At 42.1% G+C, this 22,302-nt stretch overlaps 1 protein-coding gene across 3 annotated transcripts in view; it reads right to left on the bottom strand.

The window, feature by feature from the left end:
• Positions 1-22,302, bottom strand: part of Morc2 (MORC family CW-type zinc finger 2) — a 41,994-nt gene that overhangs the window by 5,796 nt on the left and 13,896 nt on the right. For 2 of the 3 annotated variants that reach the window (XM_021176583.2, XM_029483078.1), the window contains exons 4-20: positions 16,035-16,103; positions 15,598-15,688; positions 12,432-12,540; positions 8,638-8,797; positions 8,410-8,521; positions 7,827-7,952; positions 7,103-7,182; positions 6,244-6,326; positions 5,931-6,016; positions 4,777-4,917; positions 4,538-4,692; positions 4,269-4,397; positions 3,682-3,787; positions 2,929-3,061; positions 1,125-1,196; positions 665-1,042; positions 14-148 (exon numbers count right to left, since the gene is read on the bottom strand). In XM_021176583.2, coding sequence (XP_021032242.1) covers positions 14-148; positions 665-1,042; positions 1,125-1,196; positions 2,929-3,061; positions 3,682-3,787; positions 4,269-4,397; positions 4,538-4,692; positions 4,777-4,917; positions 5,931-6,016; positions 6,244-6,326; positions 7,103-7,182; positions 7,827-7,952; positions 8,410-8,521; positions 8,638-8,797; positions 12,432-12,540; positions 15,598-15,688; positions 16,035-16,103 — 2,165 coding nt within the window. The remainder of the gene's footprint in view (positions 1-13; positions 149-664; positions 1,043-1,124; positions 1,197-2,928; positions 3,062-3,681; positions 3,788-4,268; positions 4,398-4,537; positions 4,693-4,776; positions 4,918-5,930; positions 6,017-6,243; positions 6,327-7,102; positions 7,183-7,826; positions 7,953-8,409; positions 8,522-8,637; positions 8,798-12,431; positions 12,541-15,597; positions 15,689-16,034; positions 16,104-22,302) is intronic. The other variant, XM_021176584.2, reaches the window with a different exon arrangement.

Below are 22,302 nucleotides of genomic sequence, written 5' to 3'. Positions count from 1 at the left end.
GACTTCATGCGACCACCTCGTTTGCTTCCTTCTTTTCCTCCTTCACAGCAAGTTTGCCCCGCTTGCATCTCTCTCTCCTCTTCTCAGCTTCTTCTTCAGCCTCTTCCTCATCTGAGACGGCAAGACTCCGCTTCCGACCTGAGGCTGCCTGCAGCAGAAGAGTAGAAGCATGAACTGACCACGCTCACTTCCCAAGATGCAGGAAGACTTTATGTAGCTTAAAGGAACTACTCAGAGGAGCTATGTCAATTCCCACTTGGAATTACTCAGTACATACATACGCAACCTCCTGGTCTGACCACAACTGGCTCAGGTTTCTCAGTTTCTTCCCTGCTTAAATTAACCTGCCTGCCAGCCAGCTGAGACCTCCTTGACACACAATGACTACTACCATAGCATACCAAAGCCATATGTCATCAAGTTAACAAACTATGCCCACACCATGAGAAGCCAACTCAAGTTTACAGCAGACCAAGGCTGGCTGTGCTGAGAGAAAATGAAAAGCTCCCTAGGTAAAAAACGTGCTATGTGTGTTAGTTCTGAGCAAGTCTCTTCAGCTATGGAGACTTTCTTCAGGGCATCAGAGAAGCTTTAAGGCTCAGTGATCCTGGATTCCTACAGCACTGCTAATAAGCTGGAGCATGGAGGAGGGAAAGCATCTCACCACGGACTGTTTAACAGGTGGCTCTGTCTTCTTGACCACTGGAGTTTTGATGGCTTTTTGAGCAGGGACCTCCCGAAGGCTCTTGGAACTGGGGATTAAAGATAGTGAGGGTGTGTGCACAGGAGGGGTGGGTCGGGGTACAGTCTTGATGGGAGGGCTTGCAGGCTTTCGAGGTGCCTCAGTTGGCTGGAGGAGCCTAGCTGTACTAGTCTCTCCTCGGGCTGCTGTAGCGGGTGGTTTTGGAAGGCTGATAACAGACGTCTTTCGGAGCTGGGTAGTTGGTCTGGGAGTCTGAATAGAAGGGGGTCTGCTAGGAGCATTCTTGATCACTGCAGGTAAAGGAGGTGACCGAGGACGCTGAGGTCTCCGTACAGGTTCCTAAAAAGAGCCCACAGACAGAACACTGAACCGAGCTTAGACACCAGAAGAGCCCCGCCTCCCTTATGTTCCTGGGCTTTACTTCAGTAGGTCTTGTAGTCACTTCTAAGGGCAATTTCTTCAAGTCAGCTTGTGAGCGGATGGGCGTGGTTTTCTGCAAAAACAAATATAACAATGAAACTGTATATCTTGGTATAATGAAATATCTCTTTGGATCCTCACTATGTGCCTGGGACGGTGATCAGTTCTATTTCTGAAAGCTTTTCATTATCACTAGGAAGGCAATACACAGACACAAAAAACGGGCACCTATGTGATTGATTGATTGATTGATTGATTGATTCATCAACTGAGAGACTGGGGAAAGTCTTTAAATTTTCTAAAAAAAAGAGACCAAAAAGGTGGGAAAGTTCTGGTAAAGTTGTCATAAGGCCAGAAAACTGGATGGGATCAACACACTTAAGACATTTCCAGTTTGTAAGTATAGAGCATTGTACAGACAGAGAAGAAAGAAAAATGCTTTTGTAACAAATATAAAATTGGGGGCTGTAGAGATGGCTCATTGGTTAAGAGTGTAGATTAGTCTTGTAGGGCACCACCAGAGTTCAGGTCCCATCACTAGGAACAAGGATCTGATGCCTTCTGGAATAAACAAGTACCCGCACTCAAATTCCTTATGTATGTGCACATGAGCACACACACAATGATTTTAAAATAATAAAAAAACTGAAATCATGAAACACTGAAAATATTAAGTACACATGAAAATTTGATCAACCTTAAAAATAAAAATTAGCCAGGTGGTGATACAGGCCTTTAATCCCAGCATTTAGGAAGCAGAGACAGGTGAATCTCTATGAGTTAGAGGCCAGCCTAGTCTACAAAGTTTCTAGACAGTCAAGGCTATTACACAGAGAAACCCTGTCTTGAAAGACCAAAAACAAATATTAGAATTATTTTTTGCTTACTTTTCTAAACACTGGTTAAAAAGTGTAAAATAATACAAAATAGTGCATCTTCTGCAAGGCAGCTTAAGAAGATTTTTCTTGTTTGGTTGTTTGTTTATTTGTTTTCTCAAGACAGTTTTTCTGTGTAGCCCTGGCTGTCCTCAAACTCAAAGATCTGCCTGCCTCCCAAGTACTGGGATTAAATGAGTACGCCATCATACTTGGCTTGAGAGAAATCTTTTAAAAAGCCTTAATATTTTGCAAATTCTTTTCCAATCTTACAAATTATCAAGAAATTATTATGTACAAAAAATAGCATGTGTATATTTTAAATACAAATGCTTCCCTATGACTACTAAAAATTATAGAAATGTTTATGTGTAGGTAATTTATGCAAAATTGGAAAGCGCTACTTCTGGTGATCCTAGCTCCTCCAGAGAAACTTAAGTTCTCTGGACTTAAACTGATCTCAGTGAGACACTGTACCAAGAAAAAATACAATAAAAAGCAAGAAAAGGGTCAGGGATATAACTAACTCAGCGGTAGTGTCTGCCTAACACATACAAAGCTCTAGGTTAATTCCTGTTCTTGGTGGGTAGAGATGGGGGCGGGGGGAGGTGAGGCGAAGAGGAGGGATGCAAAGTTATAAAACTACTGAATCAATGGTGAGATTTCTTTTATGATAGGATATTTATTTTCTGGAATGCTTATACATTCTAAATACATTGAGTATATAAATTTTGAAAATATAAGCAAAATGGTTTGTTATCTAAATAATTAATAAGGTATACTGGAAGCATTTGAACTAAGAACTCAGGGCTGAAAAACCTTGGTGGGAACATATGGGGAATGGAAGGGACAGGAAAGGCACCGAAGACTCCTGTCCTGGACAGACTGCTGACACAGGCTGGCCATGCTCACTTTCCCATGACCACATACCTGAAGAGCTTCTAGCTTTTCCTGCTGCTGGCGAATTTTCTCTGTTAGCTGCTTCTGCTTTTCTTCCTGTGTCTTTGGGTCCTTTTTTAATGTCCCCAAAGGAACCTTTTGCTTCTGTTCAGAAGCTTCACAGCTGTAAAGAGAGAGACTGGTAGCAAAACAAGGCTCCAAGAGGACAGAGACTTGCTGTCCTGCAACCACTGCAGAGCTTCCAATGTATAAAAATGGTATGTGTTATAGGACATGTTTACTCTTCCTTCTTAGAAATACACAACCTGCAGCAGCCAGAGACGTGAGGCTATGGAAACAATGGCCTTGAGGAATACCCCAAGAGTGGAGGTGTTGTGGCAGGCATGGTGAACGTCCGAGTTAGCTTTAATTATAGACTTAACGAAAGCCTGGATTTCGAATTGCCTAGATCAGGCTGGCCTGTGGGGGTGGGGGGGACTGCTTTGTTAAATTATATTGGTGTTGGAGGGTCCAGTCCACTATGGATAGATAGTAATATCCCTAGACAGGTGGTCGGGATGTCTCAGAAAGCTGGCTAAGCACGAGCTGAGTTACTCTGCCTCCCAAGTGCTGGGACTAAAGGCGTGTGCCACTACACCAGGCTCTGCCTGACTTTCTACATGATGGACTATGCTTGGGAGTGTAGCTAAATTGCTTCTGTTCCTGATGTCAATCACAGCAAGAGAAAGTAAACTACCACAGGGAGGGAAGAGTGGTCACAACCTCGGTTAAACAAAGGCTCACCGGTCCTGCTCAGGATCAGGGTTCATGGAGCAAACCCAAGTATCAGGGTAATCTTTTTCTACTGAACTCAGCTGGAAGGGGAGAGTCCTCCATTTCAGACACAAATCTGCAAGAAAAAAAATACCCCTCTCAACAGGTCAACCACACTATCAACAATTACTGGAATCCTGGCTCCTCAGAGCTAGGCTCACCAGCAAAGATGTCCTTGAACTTCAACCTCTTTATTATTACAAAACAGTGATTCACCTTATGAACAGTGATTGCAGCAAGGATTAAAAATATCATGGAATCTTAATGTTATCAGTCCTTCCTTCCTCTGGGCTCAGTCAGTTATCCATTCTAAACCCTACATGGTAGCAAACCTACTGAGCCTGGCCCAGCTGTGATATGAAGTGTCTCTAAGGTGTGGCGACTGTCGCCTCACTAAGAGACAGGAGGAACTGTGGGCCTCAAGATTGCTCACAAAGCCACTGCCAAACAGATCCTGTTCCTTGTGGAACCCAAGTTCAAGTCAGAAGGCCAGCTTGAGACTACAGACAAGAATATCATGACAGGAGTCTGGAGAGAGTTCCTGCCACAAAACTCACCACACTGGATAGTGGTTGGAATTTCCATAGCTCTCCGGCGTTTGAAACGCAGCTCACTAGATGGGGGTTGGTTCCAGTTGGCAGAAAGATAGCCAAACTCATCCCAAAACTTGATGATTCCACGCTGGGCTAGAAGGCAAATGCCCACACATTACAATGGAAGCATGTAACAACGTAAAATCCTCTTCCTAAATTCACCCTCTCAAGTCACATAAGCACCTTAAGGCTCATAAAAGAGAGGCTGAGGCCTAGTGGCCTGGTCACATTACCAATGGCTATGTCCTTCCAGTACTGTGCCAAGTGCTCCCCCATTGCTCGAAGCAGATGCCGGTACTCCTTAGCATCAGCAAAGTCCTGCTTGTTATGCGTAGGCTCCAGAACCAAGTAGGGTACATCAACAACCCCAACAACCCCACCACATGCCCTGCAAAGATAAAGAGGTCATAGCACTGTCACCAAAACTCTTCTGCCATTCACCAGGGCTGGAAAACTCTCCTGAAGTACTCACATGCCCCCTTCCAGCTGCGGGCCTACTTTCTCATACATCTTAATCAGGCGGCTACAGTTGTAGATAAACATGCCATCTAAGTCCCGGTGTTCAATATTGACCCCAAAAACAAAATTAAGTTCCTTGGGTTCTTTGAGAGCTCTAATAAAGGAGAGAGAGAAAAAAAAATCAAGCATATTAACTCATAAGCAGAAAAACATAGTGAAAATAGTATGTTAAGTTTAATTTAAGACGTACTAAAGTTTTACATCTCCCTTCAATATGTGATGTTAGATTTGATAAGGATCTGCACTGTCCCATGATCCTCTGTGTATACACAGAATTTAATGTAGGAGTGGATTTAAATATGAATGAGTTACTGTAAAACTGCTGCAAATCTTTGCAGAGAAAGTAGTCTTACATTCCTCAAAATCCTAATTTATAACAATAATACTTCAGTCTGGCTTGTTTTTCAAGGTAAGAGTCTCACTGTGTAGCCTAGGATAGCCTCCAACACAGATCCACCTGTCTCTGCCTCTCAAGTGCAGGGATTAAAGGCATGCACCACTGCACCTGACTTATATAACAGTTTTAAAGGCAAAAAATTAACACAAATACAAAAGATAGTCATGATATGTCAAGAAAATCTTGTGACAAGTTAGAGCGAAGTGAGCTGAAGCTTCCGTGCGTGGTGAGGAAACCACCTGGGATCTAGCGAGGAAGTCACGCCCTCGATCCTGAGACGCTCTATACACAGCGAGGAGGAGGATTTAGATGCAAACAGTACATTCTAAATAAAACAGCCCAAAACCCAATCCATAGCATCATTCTACATTCGTAACCAGTAGGGAGAATGAATTATGAGCATAGAAAAAAATAAAATGCATATTTTCAGAAGAATAAGGGAGTGTCATATTTTTTACTTAAATATGTTATATTTTTCAAGTTTCATACAATGGGCATTCTTTGCAATCTTAGGAGAAAAGAATAAGAAAAGTAAAACAGTGTGAAGGAAGTTTCAAGTGTCAACCTGCCTGCCTTCTGCCTGTCAGCAGAAGCACTGGACCACATCTGTGAAAACGGCAGAGATTGCTTTCTCTAAGTAAATTTGGTGCCGAATGGCAACCTGTCTGTGCAAATGCTACCTAATTTTAAAAGACTGGTCAAGTACTTACCGCTGCTTGGCATCCTTGATCCTTTTCTTGACATCAGCTTCTCTACGAAGGGTGATGGCTGTATTCTGGACCTGCCGCAACATCACCTGCAAATGTACCACCATCAGGTGAATGGAGGAGGTGCTCTCTGTTACATGAAGTAACACGATGTTTTTATACTGATATTAGTTACCCGGAAGCTAAAACATACCTGAAGATTATTTCTTCCTACAGAAAAGTGACCTTGTGGGGGACACTTCATCTTACTAAGTTCAGGACACTGGATTCCAATACCACATATGCCATAAAAGAGAGTTTGAGTCTAAGGACTTACCCTGGAGTCCCGTGTCAGGTCTCCACCCATGCGTACTTCTAAAGTCCGAGCTTTGCTCTCTGCCTCCCGGGCCTTCTCTTCAGCTAAAACAGAAAAGAAATCAAAGGTTCAGAACTCTGTCGTCCTTCCTTGATCCACAGAGCAGTCCCTGCTGCACAAGGAGTGTATGCTAACAAGGAAAAGGCTATCTAGAGAAGCAATGGCCACACGGGCATTCTCTGGGCTTGGACTAAAGAACTGCTTCAGAAAAAAACAAAAACCAAACAACAACAAAGCCTGACATTCAAAACTGTCATGATCAAGATGGTACCTGTCTCTAATTCCAGTAATCCAGTTTGAGGCCAACATGGGACAGAGAATAAGTCTACCTCGAATAAAAATTTTAACCCCAAGGGAAGTATTATTTATCCTCTGACATGCTTTTCAAGCTTTACAAATGGATTATGAAAGTCAATGGGGATCAACCATCAGCATGAGTTGGAGCCTGAAGAATGCTTTAGACAATCACCCTCATCACACAGCCAAGAAAACTACTGTTATTCTGGGAAAAAAAAACCTTTTAATTTCTGCTTCAGGACAAGCAGTATGAAGTATAAGATATATCAACTGGTCAAGCCAAAGAATTGATGTTTGTTAAAATAAAACTAGAGGTGCATTTAATGCCACTCCAGCCATTCATAAAGCCCTAGAAATAGTGGGAGGAGAGACTCAAGTCTAGAGAAAAGTACTTCAAAGGCTAGATACGGGCAGACTTGGAGAGGAAGTGGATTAAGTTAGGAGAACAGCCTTGTCTCCAGGCTTCGGATATAAGCGGTGCCCCCAGCTCCATCCCTCCTCCTAACACAGGGAGCAGCATTACCAATCCGTGCTACATGCTCTGCTTTCTTCACTTCCTGTTCTGCCCGAGTCTTGAAACGACTTGATGTATACTTGTACATCCTGAAGAGTGGAAAAAGCAACCTGAAGGCCAAGCAGCAGTGGGGCAGGCAGCCAACTTGAGCAGCTCAGGAAGCACCCTGCCTCCTCCCATGTGGTGTTGCCCTGGCTCCTTGTGATGTAACAAATCCAAGCTCAATTCCTTAACCAATCTGTCTTTGGTGTTCACCAGGTTAAAGAGAGTAAAGATGATCACCAGTGTTCCAGGAAACAGAAATCCTTTCTCTTCTGCCAGCCAACCCTGGCTCACCCTCCACATTACCAGAGGCTCTAGAGCTCCCAGATACTCTGGGATGCAGGGCCAAAGGCTACTCACCACTGTTCCCAGGAATTGCCAACTAATCTCACAGCAGGAACAAGTCTCAGCAATAAGCCATGGCTTTGCCTTTCCTGTAAAGGGTCTATAGGCTCCTGAACTTGAGACAAGACAGCTCGCTGTGCCACTCTCCATATCTCGGAAGGCACTTCCTTTAACTGGCCTGGTCAACCAACCCAATAGCCTGTCAGTCACATCTGTCCTATCCAGAAAATGTCTCTCTGGTAAACAGTATTAGATAGAGGCTTCCCACTGCACCACCCTAACAATGCCCCAGAGAAATGCAGCCAGGCACCATTTCCCAGTCCAGATCATGGAGCTAGGCCCTTACCTGGGCTTATATAGGCAGCAGGAGAGTCTCTTGGTCTGCACCTTGTGTCCATGGATGAAGATCCTCATCCGGGGATCAATATAGAGTACAGCAGCATAGGCTCGGAAGGAGCGTCGCTCTGGCTTCCTGGAGAAAGCAGGAACTGAGACATCCTGCCGCTCACACCACAGTAAGCCCAAAGCTATGTACAGTCTTCCTCTCTGCAGTTCTTCACCTTTCATTTCACATCCTGGCTTCTCATGCCACTTTGACTCATCACAGGTACTCCCTCCTGCCCTGTCATGTCCCTAGTACAGGTGCCCCAAGAGACACCTCACCTGGCCATTACAGGAACCCCAGTGCAATTTCACCACCCCTAGACCCAGAGACCTCAGTTAGAGAATCACTAATCTTTGCTTTAGCTTGCCTGAGGAATCACTGTCCTGCTTTTAATATGAAGCAGGCAGGAAATCTCAGACTTTCAGCTCTATCAATACTGCTACCAAGAGAAAGCCAGGAAAGGGGCTCTTCTATCTTTCCCTGAAGTCATCTAAGGAAATAAAGACCAGTTCCAGGTCCTACCACCCTTCCCAGCCATACTCACGTGCCCTCTGGGGAGGTTTCTGCCATCTGGATATCTTTTGGATTTGAGATTATGTCTAGTTCCGGCTCTCCATTATCCATGAGCTTGAGATTAAAGATGATCACCAGTGTTCCTGGGGAACAGAAATCCTTTCTCTCTGCCAGCCAACCCTGGCTCACCCTCCAAATTACCAAAGGCTCTATCTAGAGTTTCTGGATTCTCTGGGCTGCAGGACCAAAGCCTACTCACCACTGTTCCCAGGAATCTTCATGAACTGGTTCATCACTTGCTCCTCAGTGTGGAAGGGAGAGTACTTGTAGACAAGCTCTGTCTCAATGGCAAACTTCTCCACATTGTCTGTGATAGGTTCCCGTGTTCGAGCATTCCAGGTGGGCAATGGGACAATCACCTGTTTTGGAGGTTAGCACAGATACGCACTGTGACTGGGGCTTCAGAGCTACCTTCCCCAAAACAAGCAGCTTTCTTGTCCCTTCAGTTGTATAGTCTGGCATCAGGTTTATAGCTTCTGGTCCTTCCCCAAACTTCTGTCACTATGCTGGTTTGTGCCTCCAAAGTCTGTGTGCCTGTCTGGGATGTCATTGGCCATTTCATTAATTTGGTAAAAATTCTACTTTTTACCACTAGGAAAAAATATAATTGCAATCATCCAGTGAATCTAGAGATACAAACGATAATCTACAACTCAGCAATTCTACTTCTGAGTAAATACACCCAAAGGAACTTCTGCATGTACATACCAGCATACACATATAGGAATAACCCAAATATCCACTACAGAGTGACTAAACTGAAATAGTCATTGGTAATCAAACAGAGTAAAGGCACAGCCACAAATATGAATGGATCTCATAAACACAGTATTATCTGAAAGAGATACAAGTGAATTTCTACATTGTCAGTCCATGTGTACAGGTACTAAAGCAAACTAATACACAAACACCAATGACAGATAATGCCGCCAGCCCACAAAAAGAACATGATCGTCCTAAAAGTTACCAGGTGGTGATCTCCCCCAGCAGCACACTAAGGACGACATCGGTCAGGTGTTCCTAAGAACTTCTAACTTTGGTTTATAATTGTGGCGACATGGGAGTGTGCTTTATTGTAACAATTCCTCAACATATATGGAATCTGATTTTATGTCTAATTAGAAAAGAATCCCTTTTCTTCAAAACTCTTTCTTAGCGGCTTCATCGCGTCCTCATCCCTTGCTCCAAGCTGTAGTAGTCTGAGGGTTGGTAAAGGGATTCTCTGTGCAGGAACCCACATGAAGCACGTCATGGGCTCAAGCCAAATGGCCCACACATAAGACAAAGGAGAGATGCAGCATCCTAATGCAGGCCCGCGTGATAACTCATCAGGAGCTCTAACACTGCTGTTTCTGAAAAGCTTCATGCTGAAATCATTCAACCACAAGGCTGGTTTGGACACATTCCTCCTGGACTGAAAATGATCTTATTTTGAAATCTTGGCAGAGTTTGCACTAGAGTACAATCCAAAACAGTGATCTTCTAGCACCAAGTAAGGGAAAAATCTCAATCCAGCGGTTCCACCAAGGGATCAAGTAACACTTGCATTCCATGAACTCGTCTGTACCTTCCCAGGTGAGGACAGCACCACTCTGACCTGTAGGCACTGACTTCCACTATCACTCCCACTTGGCATTTCTCCTTCAGCTTTGATGTCACCAAACTCCCAGTTTTCTTCCTAGACTTTCTCCTGACCCACACCTTTTAATGGTGGTCTGCTTAGGTCTCAAGTCCTTTTCTTGCTCTGTTTTCTTTTTTTTTTAAGATTTATTTATTATTATATCTAAATACACTGTAGCTGTCTTCAGATGCACCAGAAGAGGGCATCAGATCTCATTACGGATGGTTGTGAGCCACCATGTGGTTGCTGGGGTTTGAACTCAGGACCTTCGGAAGAGCAGTCGGGTGCTCTTACCCACTGAGCCATCTCACCAGCCCCTCTGTTTTCTTTTTTAAGTGATGTTATCTGCTACTACTATCAATTCCAGAGCCTAGGACCAGGGATGTAGAGGGAAAGAAAGGAAAGAAGGCAGGCAGGCAGGCAGGTAACCAGACAGACAGACAGACAGACAGCCAAGAGCTAATATTGCCCCCAAACTCCATACACTTCACTTTACATGTCCTACACTAACTTACACCGTCCTCCCTCCATAATACCCCTCTTCCATTCTTCCCCAGCCCCAGATGGCCCACTAGCTCCAACCACCACACCAGAACTTCCAAGTCTCTCTAATCCCTTCCTTTTCCTCCTTCAATAATTATCAAATACTATATCAGAGTCTCACATTCTAAAAAGGTAACTCCATTTCTCTTAGCTCCCAGCTTGCTACCATAAACAGGGCCTCTTGATTGGTCCACCCCAAATCTTTCTAATCCAATCACTGCAAAGTAACCACACGGACTTTCTAAAGAAAATCTGATACTAGGAACTGCTTTATTAAAATCTCATTCACTCAAACAAGGCCCCAAGCATTGGTTCTACCTGGCCTTGTTCTCCAAAGACTATCTTTCTCCCCAACATCAACTTCAGAGGTTAAAGGATGTTTTTACTGACTCACTCCAAGACTTCTTTGACCAGGTGACATTTCTAACAGGTTTGTCTTTTACAACTTCACTGCATGCATCTCTCTCCCTCCAAATATGCAGAATAAGGTAAGAAACCTCATCTAGTAGGTGGAAAAAAAAAATCCACTGATTGGATAACTAAAAATGGTAGGAAAAGGTTCCTATTTTAACATCAATTAGTTTGCCACAAATTTATTCTCAGATTTCAACAAGACAAGTACAAATCCAATCACTGCTAACCAACAGAGAGGAACAAACTGAAATTCTCAACTGGACCATCTACTTAAGTGGCAACTATGAATTTCTACACAGGTCCCTAGCAAGCCTCTTACTCAGACCTGAAAGGACACTGGACAAACTTTCCCTACTCCCATTCTTGACAAAAACAGTGGCATATGTCTTTAATTGCTACATTCAGCAGGCAGAGACAAGTAGAGCTCTGTGAGTTCAAGGCCATCCTGGTATACATAATAAGTTCTAGCCAACCAGAACTACATAGTTAAATCCTGTCTCAAAAGAGAAAACCTGCTCTTTAGTGTGAGTCACCTGACCACAAAGAGAATCAAATCAGGTAGGTTTTTGTTTAGCTCACAGGTTTTTGGTTTTTTTTAATGTATAAGGATGTTTTGTTTGCATGTGTGTCTATGCACCACATGCATGTCTGGTGCCCACAGAGGCCAGAAGGGGGTATTAGATTCTCTAGAACTAAAATTACAGACAGTAGTATGCTGCCATATGGTCCTCTGGAAGAGCAGCGAGTATTCTTAACTCCTGAACCATCTTGCCAGCCCCTATCACTAATATATTCTATAAGTTAAGATTTATTACTAAGCCTATCTTCCAGGACAGTAATAATTACAGGGGCAAGGAAGCATCTGTTAATAACACCAGGTGGAGAGCGCTAATAATGAAGATCATACTGGTGATGTCTTCCATATACTCACCTGCTTTACCGCCTGGTTAGGGTCTGACTCATGGCTTCCTATATAAATTCCATCAACACACTTCCTCAAAAAGAAAATGTGTTCACAACATACTCCATAAAATAATCATCATGGGGAAAGGCACTGATATTCCATTATTACCACCAGCTATAATTTCCAATCAGTTAGGAAAGTTCAAAATACCTGCTCTGCTAACAGTCCATGGAGACACTCTCCACAGAAATGGAGTACCCTGCAGATACGGAAAAGCTTCAAATCCAACTCTTATTTCTTACCACTTCAGTCTCATTCTCAGAAACAGAAGAGCCATTGTGTGAAGTACCTTGAGATTTTACTTCCTCTGACATAAAGGTACCAATGCATCACCCATCTCATCCTGTAATAACAGGCACCTGCTCCAATTCTACAGTTCCACGGACCTCAGAACCAGAGACAAGCCCAGTAAATGTCAAGGAGCAACTCAGGCCACAAGGATAAAACCTACTTCATCAATGCCTTCTTCCTCATGAAAGGTGCGAGACAGGAAGAGGCAGGTCATGGTATCTTCCTTCTTAGTGAAAAGGATAAAATCCTTCCCAATCCGCATTGAGCCCCTGAAAGGGAAACAAAAAACAGATTACAGACTCAGAGCTCATCTGAAAAGGGAGCACACCTTCCAGGCACAACCGCAGCTGATTAGAGAGCTCTCCTCCAGACTTCCAACAGCCCTTGTTCCCTTCCACTCAGCCAGCACTCCTTGCTGTGCCTTCTGAAGGGTCTCTAATCCCTTAGTCTATAATTTATAACCTCCTTGAGCAAAGTTCCCTTCCATACAAGGGTTTCAGGTTACTCACAATCCCTCTAGAACATATTCACCAAGATGCCAAGCCCTGCCTAGGTTAGCTTCCTTCCCAGCTTACTGGCACAACCCCAACAAAGGATCACGCTTGAGCTCTAGGTTCATGGGGTACTCTATGACGTTATCAAATTTCCCTCTGCAGCTGACACTTTGAAGTCATCATCATCTTTTGTGGCCACACACTCTTCCTATCCTGCCCTTCCTTCACTAACACTTTTGTCCCTTCCTGTCCACTCATGAAATGGCAATACTGTCAAGAAGTGTCAAAGACCAGTCTCACAAGTCTTTCAAAACCCAGTATGACTGCAACACTTACCAAATACAAATGCAATTTGATCTTTGAAGATCAAGGCCTACATCCATGTCCAGTAACTATAGCCGTTCTCTGTATCAGAATTGCTTTGCTATTTGAGCTTATTCTACAGCCTTGAGTTTGTCTTCAACAAGGCAAAAGTTTAAGCTTGGAATAGAGCAGAGTGGCGGAACCTTTGCTTAGCATGGGCAAGAGTCTGGATTCAATCCCCACAGTCAATGGAAAACAAAATTCATCTGGCAAAAGTCTAAATGGAATCAGTGGCTTCCTTCCTCTGGGCCATGCTAATCCTTCTACAGAACAGGTTGAGACAGGCTTTTCCAGGCAGCCCAGGGCAGGGCAGAAGTAAGAAGCAGCAGCACAAGGACTATGTACTCAACAATGAGGCTATTTACTTCCCTTTTTCTGAGCAGCTTCTGAGTCTTATGGCTATTCTCTCATTAGTCCTTACAACACCCCTGGGAAAGACAATGGTAGGGAGCCTCATTAATCTCTATATACACTCCAGCCTGGCATGCCAGGCATACAAATGAATGTCACATTCCATTTCCCAGTACTCTCAACAACTCCCAAGACACTCCATAGATACCCTTAGAGCTGTCAATTATCTTTCCTGATGACAGGGCTCATTTTCCTTAAATCTCAGTATACTCCCTCCTTCCCTACAGCTTGTGGACAGCACTGCCCTCACTCAAGTTTGACAAATCTTTCTTCACACTTTTCATTTGTTTGTTTCTGTTTCTGATCCTGATTATAGAGTCTGATTAGCAGAAACCCTAAAACATCATCTTCCTTGATCAATCCTATACTCACCCTAAATCACCTCATCTAACTTCTGAACGTTGAACACTAGATGGCTCCAATTCAATGAGACCTTTACAAGAACCTCCTCAAACCTCCTCAACATGTTGATAACTACATTCTAAGTCTCTTCCCAGTCTTCTAAGCACTTTCTGAGTTATGTTTTACTGGCTCCTGAGGGAATATCACAAGTTAGAACCTCATTTTCTAGGTAGGAAACATCAGAAAGTTAAAGCTGAGTCTGCAAAAGTGATAGATAGGATATCGAGACCTCAGTTTCCTAGGTCTTAGATTACCTTTTCAGAATCCTCTGGGGAAGTTTCCATTGTGATCACAGACTGGGGACTCTCAAAGCAGTAATAACATTTAATCCTTAACTACTTGATAAGTATGATCATTTATAAGAAATCACAACTTTATTTGTATGTGTGTTTTTCTTTTTCTTTTTTTTTTTTTTTTTTTTTTTTGGTTTTTCGAAACAGGGTTTCTCTGTGTAGCCCTGGCTGTCCTGGAACTCACTCTGTAGACCAGGCTGGCCTCGAACTCAGAAATCCGCCTGCCTCTGCCTCCCAAGTGCTGGGATTAAAGGCGTGCGCCACCACCGCCCGGCGAAATCACAACTTTAATGACTAAATGGCTGGATTAAGATCCGAACCTTTGTCTGACCAAAGTGAATTGGACAGTCACTTCCATTTTCTAATCAGAAAGATCTGGTTCATATCTTCACTCTCACAGAAACACCTGTACACTCTTAGGCAAGTCAATTCACTCCTATACATCTCAATTTTTTTTCATTTGAGAATGTTAATAAAACCCACCTATCATAGGCTAAAATGATTATCATCCATATGAAGTTTAGCACAGTACCTCCTGGTACATGGTTAAGTGCTTATTATTAACATTTGGTTCCTGTCCTGAGAAGAAATCAAAGCCCAGAAACCAAGCCCCTGGACACTTTGGAGGCACTCTCTTCTCCACACCCAAGGCACAATGCACTTGAGGCCCAATCAAGGCTGTTGACAGATCAAACCACAACCCTTCCTCAAATAAAACAACATGTTTCCACAGCAAGATTGGAACATGACTCATAATTCCACTTGCACAAACTCCAATTCCACTAAATCTTATTCCACTGAAAGGTATGTGTAGCTGGAAGTTAAGTATTTCAGAAATAGAAATCCCTTTTCTCAGGGCTTTACTCCAAACCAGAACAACACATTCCAAGCACTAAACAATTGGAAACCAAGGTCTGAGGGATCAATAGATTGAAGGTATTAGATGGATCTCCTCCATCCTTGCAAGATGTCCACATAAGACAGTTAGCTTCAGGACAGAAATCCTGTGTTTCTTGTATTCACTCTGGATCCCCCCTGCCTGGCATAAGCATACTGATAACATTGTGAAGTGATTCCCTTGCCATCTCAGATATGCTCCAGCCCCAGAAGGGAACCACTCACACCCTCAACCACAGGATATAAATATTCAATAAGAGGAAAGAGATAGCTCAAGAGAATAATGTTTTAGATATTCATACTAATCAATATACTGAGCAATTTCAGCTCGACAGTTGGTTAACTACCCCCCAATCACCACTCGTTTCTGACTCTCCTATTGCTTCAAATTAATAGTCCTAGAGGAACAAAAAGGAAGACAGCAAGAATTGTACCCAGCCCTATGCTAGGCTTCCAATATACGTACGATTTTAATCCATTGCCATACTGCCCAATTTGAGTGGACTCAGGAGTTCTTTTGGCTGACTTCCCAAACTGGATCACACTAGCAGCATCACCTCAAATGGTTGACAAGAGGGGAAAAAAAAATAGCATTACTTGGTTAAGAGTCTCAGGGGAAGAAGCCTCAGTAGTTATGGCTCCAGGATGTTGCACAAGCTGATAAATACATTGTCAAGAGAAAGGTAATCTAACTGATTTCAGGTTGACACTCATGTTATCCAAAACCTCCCATGTTAGGACAAGACCCGGCAAACACGCAGTGTAATTAAGCCTGAGATGTTGCAACAGGCTTTTCATTCCCCAGATGGATCTTCTAGCCACAAGAGTGAGGTCACAAAAAAGCAACTTTAATAGTAAATTGTTATGTTCCACAAAAGAAACAACCATCGTATAACCACTTACTTGGATCCATCCCTGCTCCGTCATCCAAAAAGCAAAGCATAAATCCTCCTCGAAGGTCCTCCCGCCTCTCTATAAAAGAAGAGGCCGCCATTACTCAGCTGTTACCACTAATAGGGCCACAGCCTAGGTATAAAGAAAAAGTGACCCAAAGTGAAGCCTGGTAAAAAGAGTTAGGTTAAATCTAGTTTCTTCTAAAAGTACTAAGCTAGTATGAGTTAAACTTTAGGGCCCTTGAGCTTGTTTGGTGCTTTCTAACTCACAACAAAGCTTCCAAGAATGTATTGGAAGGGGCTAGTATTGAACCACACTTAAGATCATTGAATATGCATATTTTTATATATGCATATCTTCTCTCTTTACATCTACCCAATGCCATGGATCTCAAGTCATTTAAGTAGTCTATTATGTACTATACCTCATCAACTTTTCAAACTCAACAGGATATCTTCCTTTGTGATTTAAGTCCGAGGTAACATTCAAATGATGATGCCAGATGGAGTCTGAGTACAATGGTGGCAGCTACCACTACTGTGTTTATATATGATCACTACAGACTAAATGCAGATTGTCTCACATCCTTTCCTAGATACAGGCCCCTGAAAAAACTGATGATTTAAGACACAGGTTCTGGGCTAGACCTGCCAGGTCAGAACTACTGTCTTCTAACAATTAAGATACACAGCAGCTGTGGCAGGACTTCATGGCTAACAGGAAGGAGATATAACAGACAGTGGCCACCAGTAAGTAGATGAATAATTTCCTTAGTAAGTGTCATATGCAGTGCCAAGTGGCAACTCATAGCAGGTCGTAATAATGGATAAAAGACTCTCAAATAAGGAAAAAGACCATACCAAGTTTCAAGGTGCCCTTTAACTCAATGAAGTCTACATAAACAATGGAAATCAGATCATAAAGATAAAATAGAGAAGGGAGTGAAGCAGAAGTAGAAGCAGGGAACCCAAACAAACCACTAACCTCAATCTCCCCAGTAGGGATGCTGTTCATGGGCCACTGCTCAGCACAAGAATAAAAGTTAATAAGAACAAAAGGCTACTAAAAAGGAGGAAGTCTGTAAAATAATCTAAGGTCAAGCCCAAGGCTACTTTGGAGCGCACTCCCTAAAGAAGACTCATGTTGTGCAATTATCTATCCTGACAAATCTGTTCTAAACGGTTTCTTTTGTCCTTGCCTCAGGGTGAAACTAAATGAGTCATGACTACCCTCTGCTAAATAGACAAACTAATGTAAATTAAAATACTATTTTAGATGGAACATAAACCACAGAGATTTTCAAGTATCAATGTTCAGGAGGCTGAACCCTCACTAAAATGGCTCTTCAAAGTTCGAGAAGGCTGTTCCTGTTAGATCCTAGTAGATGAGAATATTCCTCCCTAAGATAGTAAATACCTCTTATCAAAATGTAGATAATCCAAGTGAAATGTGGCAAGTAGGAACAAGAGTTTTTATTGTTGCTGTCTTTAAAGTACTAAAAGTCTTCCAATTTTCCATCTATAAAAAGCAGTGTCACATGAAGACTGGAACTAGGTAAGGTACAGAGCATGATGGCAGCACTGTCTTAGCACATACACAGAGATGTAGATTATGCATACTAATGTATACTATGCTATAAAATTATGTGAAGACTGATTTAGGATTTAAAAACTGGAGCTAAATGTGTCTGAAAAGTCCCAAGACCACTGAAACTCCTTGAATAATTCAAAACGTTACTTTCTAGGCCCTTGGGTTAGGGTAAAACTGCCATATTATTTCAGCAGAGTTAACACTTCAACTGTGGGTTGGAATTCTCCTAGTTCAATTTATCTTAATTTTTTTTTCCTATGGGGAGAGTGAATTTTTTTTTGTAAGTTTCTTCATGCGGCTTATAAGTACTGTCTGACCATAGAGCCTAGGTTGGCCTTGAACTCCCCACATAGCAGAGATGATTGGAATGATCCTCCTGCCTCTACCCTCAGAGGGCTGGGATTAATGGCATGTACCACAATGCCCAGCTTCTTACATTCATGACTGTTCCTTGAGGTCTAGTTATCAGTCTGTAACCATCGGTAGTGTGCTGTTTCTTCAATTGGATATTAGGTTCTTAGAGCAAAGGCTTCAAAGGCTCTGGACTTTTCCCAAAGCAAGTAAGAAGTACACTAAGCACTCGTTTATAATCTAATTTTCCTGGATTTACTTCTAAAATTTACCAGTGAAGGTGGTGGAAGGGAACAAAGATGATCTTTTCTTTATAAGAACTCAAGCTATGAGGATGTGTTCCTTCAATATCACTTGAAGTAGAGGCTCATTTTTCTTAATCCTCTGGATAATAGTTTGACTATTCACTGTTTCTTTGAGAAGTAACTGTCAGCACTCCTACAAGCAAACTCAGCGATAGTTTGGAAAGACAGCACTATGTAGGAGCAGTCATCATCTTACTCTCTTACTATACTACTTTTTTTTTTACTTTCATCTAAGCTAATTAGCATCTCCCTGTCTAAAAACAAAAACAAGAAACAATAACGAACCCAAAGTATTTCCACCACTTTGGCAGCCTTTTTAACAGAAGGATTCCAGCAGGGCGTGGTGGCGCACCCCTTTAATCCCAGCACTTGGGAGGCAGAGGCAGGCGGATTTCTGAGTTCGAGGCCAGCCTGGTCTACAAGGTGAGTTCCAGGATAGCCAGGGCTACACAGAAAAACCCTGTCTCGAAAAAAAATTAAAAAATAAAACAAACAAACAAAAAACAGAAGGCTTTCAGAATTTTGGCAGGATACTAATATGTATTCTTTTCTCCAAATAATTTAGTCTAAGTGCTTCATCTTACCTAGAGAGTCTTCCTAATAATATTACACTAACGGTTCTATGTTTTATTCCCATTTATCAAGTGATTCCATGAAGGTTATCTGATAACTGTATGTTCCACATAAACTCAGACTTCCAAAAGCTAGACATGTTGCTCAAAATATGACCAAAAACCTTTCAGATTTCAAAAAAGTGTCAATAAAATATATCACATTAAACAAATTGGATTTAAGAATGGATTTCAATTCTATTTTTCAAGGTTTTAATATCAAAATGACCCAAATGGGTGTTGCCATAAATACTGAATAGGCAGAAAAAAAAAAAAAAAACTACTTAAAAAGTAAATTAAAGGTCAGTGATAATGACTATAAACTCTTTCATTGTTACCATCACTCTGGAAGCTTAAGATGACCTTAAAATATGACAGCAGAGCCAATGAAGTAGAACACCAGAGGCTGCCACAGTGTCCAGTTTTAAGCTTAACACTTCAAAGAGATGGTCTATGATTTTCATTCCAGGTAATACCAAATGTAATCAAGTTGAATCCAGAAACGGAGAGCAAATTTGTGAGGGATTTTCTGCTTGGTTTAAAGTGGGTGGACCTAGCTCTAGTCTAGACCTAGGAGGTAGAAGGGTACCTGACTATGATCTGAATCTTGCAGCATAAACATACACCTTCAACTTGGGTCATACCTTCTGCCTGGAAGCCTACCAAGGAAGACAGTGCCTTTTGCCCTGACTAATACAAACTTTGGTACCAGAAGTAGTTCTAGAACAACAGTAGTGTATGGATGAATCTTATAAGTATCTGTAACTGGCTTTTCAATTAATCAGGACCTATAATTACCAAAGCCTCTCCAGCTACCCTGTCTCCTAGGAGGTGGAAGAGGACTAAAAGCTCATGGTATGAACTATATTACAAACTTATGGAGATAAATGCATTTGACTATATTGATTTACCAACTGGGAGTAGTAATAGATTTGGTGACCCTATATATATGACAGTTTGGGGGAAGTAAGGAAAATGATAATGCTGGTTGGTTATGCAATTTATCTATGGATTAACTGACAAAAGACAGGGATGAGCACCATAATAAAATCAGCCAACTTCTAGCATCTCAGAATATGGTGAAGGACAAAAAAGAACTTAGTGATAAAAAGATGTACATCAACAGCCTAAAAGTTTCTAAGTATGCCCTAGAAGAGAATCTTCTCTCCAGAAGCCACAGAGTTCAAGTTATGGAAATCAAACTGAAGCCCTCCTTATAGAGTTGGCAAGACAGCGAAAACTCAAGTCCCAGACTCAGAAGGTATCCGCAGTTAAAGGAAGGCACTGATTGGTAGAGAATGGGAGCCTGTAACTTCAGACTGGGATGTGTGGGAGGATCCCAGAGAAGCTGAGAACACTGAATTAGTTCTCTCAGCCTCACTCCTTAATACTGCCTTTTCACCCTTGACTGGGAAAATTAATCCCTTATTGTCTGCTAAACCAGCAGTGACTTTCTCTGAAGGAGAAATGGCTAAAATGTATGGTTGTTCATTGATTCATAGGCTGCAGCAAATGGACTGGCTGGATGATCAGGAACTTGAAAAGAGCATGATTGGAAAAGTTGGTGAGAAAGACATCAGGGGAGAAGTATGAGTAGATCTCTTCAAATGACACAATTATACGAAGATACTTCTGTCCCATGTAAACGCTCATCAAAAGGTGAGTTCTGCGAGAAACTCCATAGTCAAGTAGATAGAATGACCTGTTCTGTGGACAGTCAGCTTCTTTCTCCAGCCATTCCTGTCACTGCTGAATGGGCCCATGAATAAAGTGTCCTTGGTAGCTGGGATGAGGTTATGCATGGGCTTGACAATATGAATCACCATTCAACAAGTGACCTGGCTACAGCCACTGCTGAGTGCCAGATCTGCCAACCACAGAGATCAACACTGAGGCTCAGATATGGCATCATCTCTAGGGTGACTAGAAACAGTGACCTGGTGCCAGGTTGACTATATTGGACCATTTCCTCTGTGAAATAGACAACTTTGTTTCATACTCTGTACTAAAGTAGATATTTATTCTGGTTATGGATTTGCCTTTTCCGCACATAACGGTTCTGTCAAAACTACCATCCATGGACTTAGAGAAAGGCCTTACCCACCATCATGGTATTCCACACAGTATTGCTTCTGCTCTAGGAATCCACTTCAGAGCCAGAGAAGAGCAGCAGTGGGCCCACAACCATGGAACCCACTGGTCTCACCATGTTCCTACAATACTGATGGAATGTCCTTTGGAAGACAGGGTTGCACTGCCAATTAAGTGTCAACAGCCTGGAAGGCTGTGGCAATGTTTCCAGAAGGAGGTATATGCTTTGAATCCGTGTCCAATATATGGTACAGTTTCTCCCACTGCCAGAAACCATGCGTGCCGGAATCAAGGGGTGAAAAGAGAATAATAGTTCCATTCACTATCACCACTAGTGAACCTACTATGAAAAATGTTGTCTCTTATTCTTGCAACTCTAAGTTCTGCTGACATAGAAGTTTTGGTTTCAGAATGGGGAATGTTTCTACCAGGAGACAAAACAAAACATGCCATTGAAGCTCAGACTTCCTCCTGGACACTTTGGGCTTCTAATGCCTTTAAAACAGGCTAAAAAAATAAAATAAAATAACATTGTTATACGGGATAATTGATACAAATTACCATGGGGGAGATTGAATTGCTTCTGCACAATGGAGTTAAGAAGAATTGTGTCTGGAGTGCAGAAGATCTTTTAAGGTGTCACTTGGTGCTACCAGGTCCTGTGATTAAGTCAATGGGAAATAACAACAGCTTAATCCAAGTACAGGTCCTTCAGGAACGAAGATATGGGTCACTCCTCCAAGGGGAGGGGAGGGGGACAAGACCCAGTGAGGTGCTTGACAGGGGTAGAATAGAATGGGTAGTAGAAAAAAGTAGTTATAAATACCAGTTAAGGCCACATGGCCAATTACAGGAATGAAAATTATAACTGGCATAAGTGTTTATATATTTTGCTAAGAATGTATTTGTACAGATATGTATGTTTTCTTTCAATTTCTTTATCATGCAATATAACATCAATTAAGAAATATCAATGATTATGATATTTAAGTTTGAGATACTAAAACAATGTCCCCCAAGGGACATCTCCACCTATTATAAATTTATGACTTTGAGGTTTTACAAGGGATAGTTATATCATTTTAGGTGTAATTATGACCTTGTTAAATATATAATATGCTTATAATTATATGTGGGATAGTTATGATTTAGGCATTATTATGACCTGGTTATTGGTTTCATTTGTAAATTAACCACAACATAAAGAGAGATGATTTTGTGACAAGTTGACAAAGGTGGATTTGTGATGGCAGTTTTTGATTGTCAACTTGACCACATCTGGAATTAACTGGAATTCAGAAATAGAGGTCACACCTGTAGGGGATTTTC

This window comes from Mus caroli, chromosome 11 (assembly GCF_900094665.2).
Source record: "Mus caroli chromosome 11, CAROLI_EIJ_v1.1, whole genome shotgun sequence".
In the NCBI taxonomy this organism is placed as follows: Eukaryota; Metazoa; Chordata; class Mammalia; order Rodentia; family Muridae; genus Mus; species Mus caroli.
The sequence above is the reverse complement of the archived record's forward strand: the minus strand, read 5'-3'. Positions and strand labels throughout refer to the sequence as shown.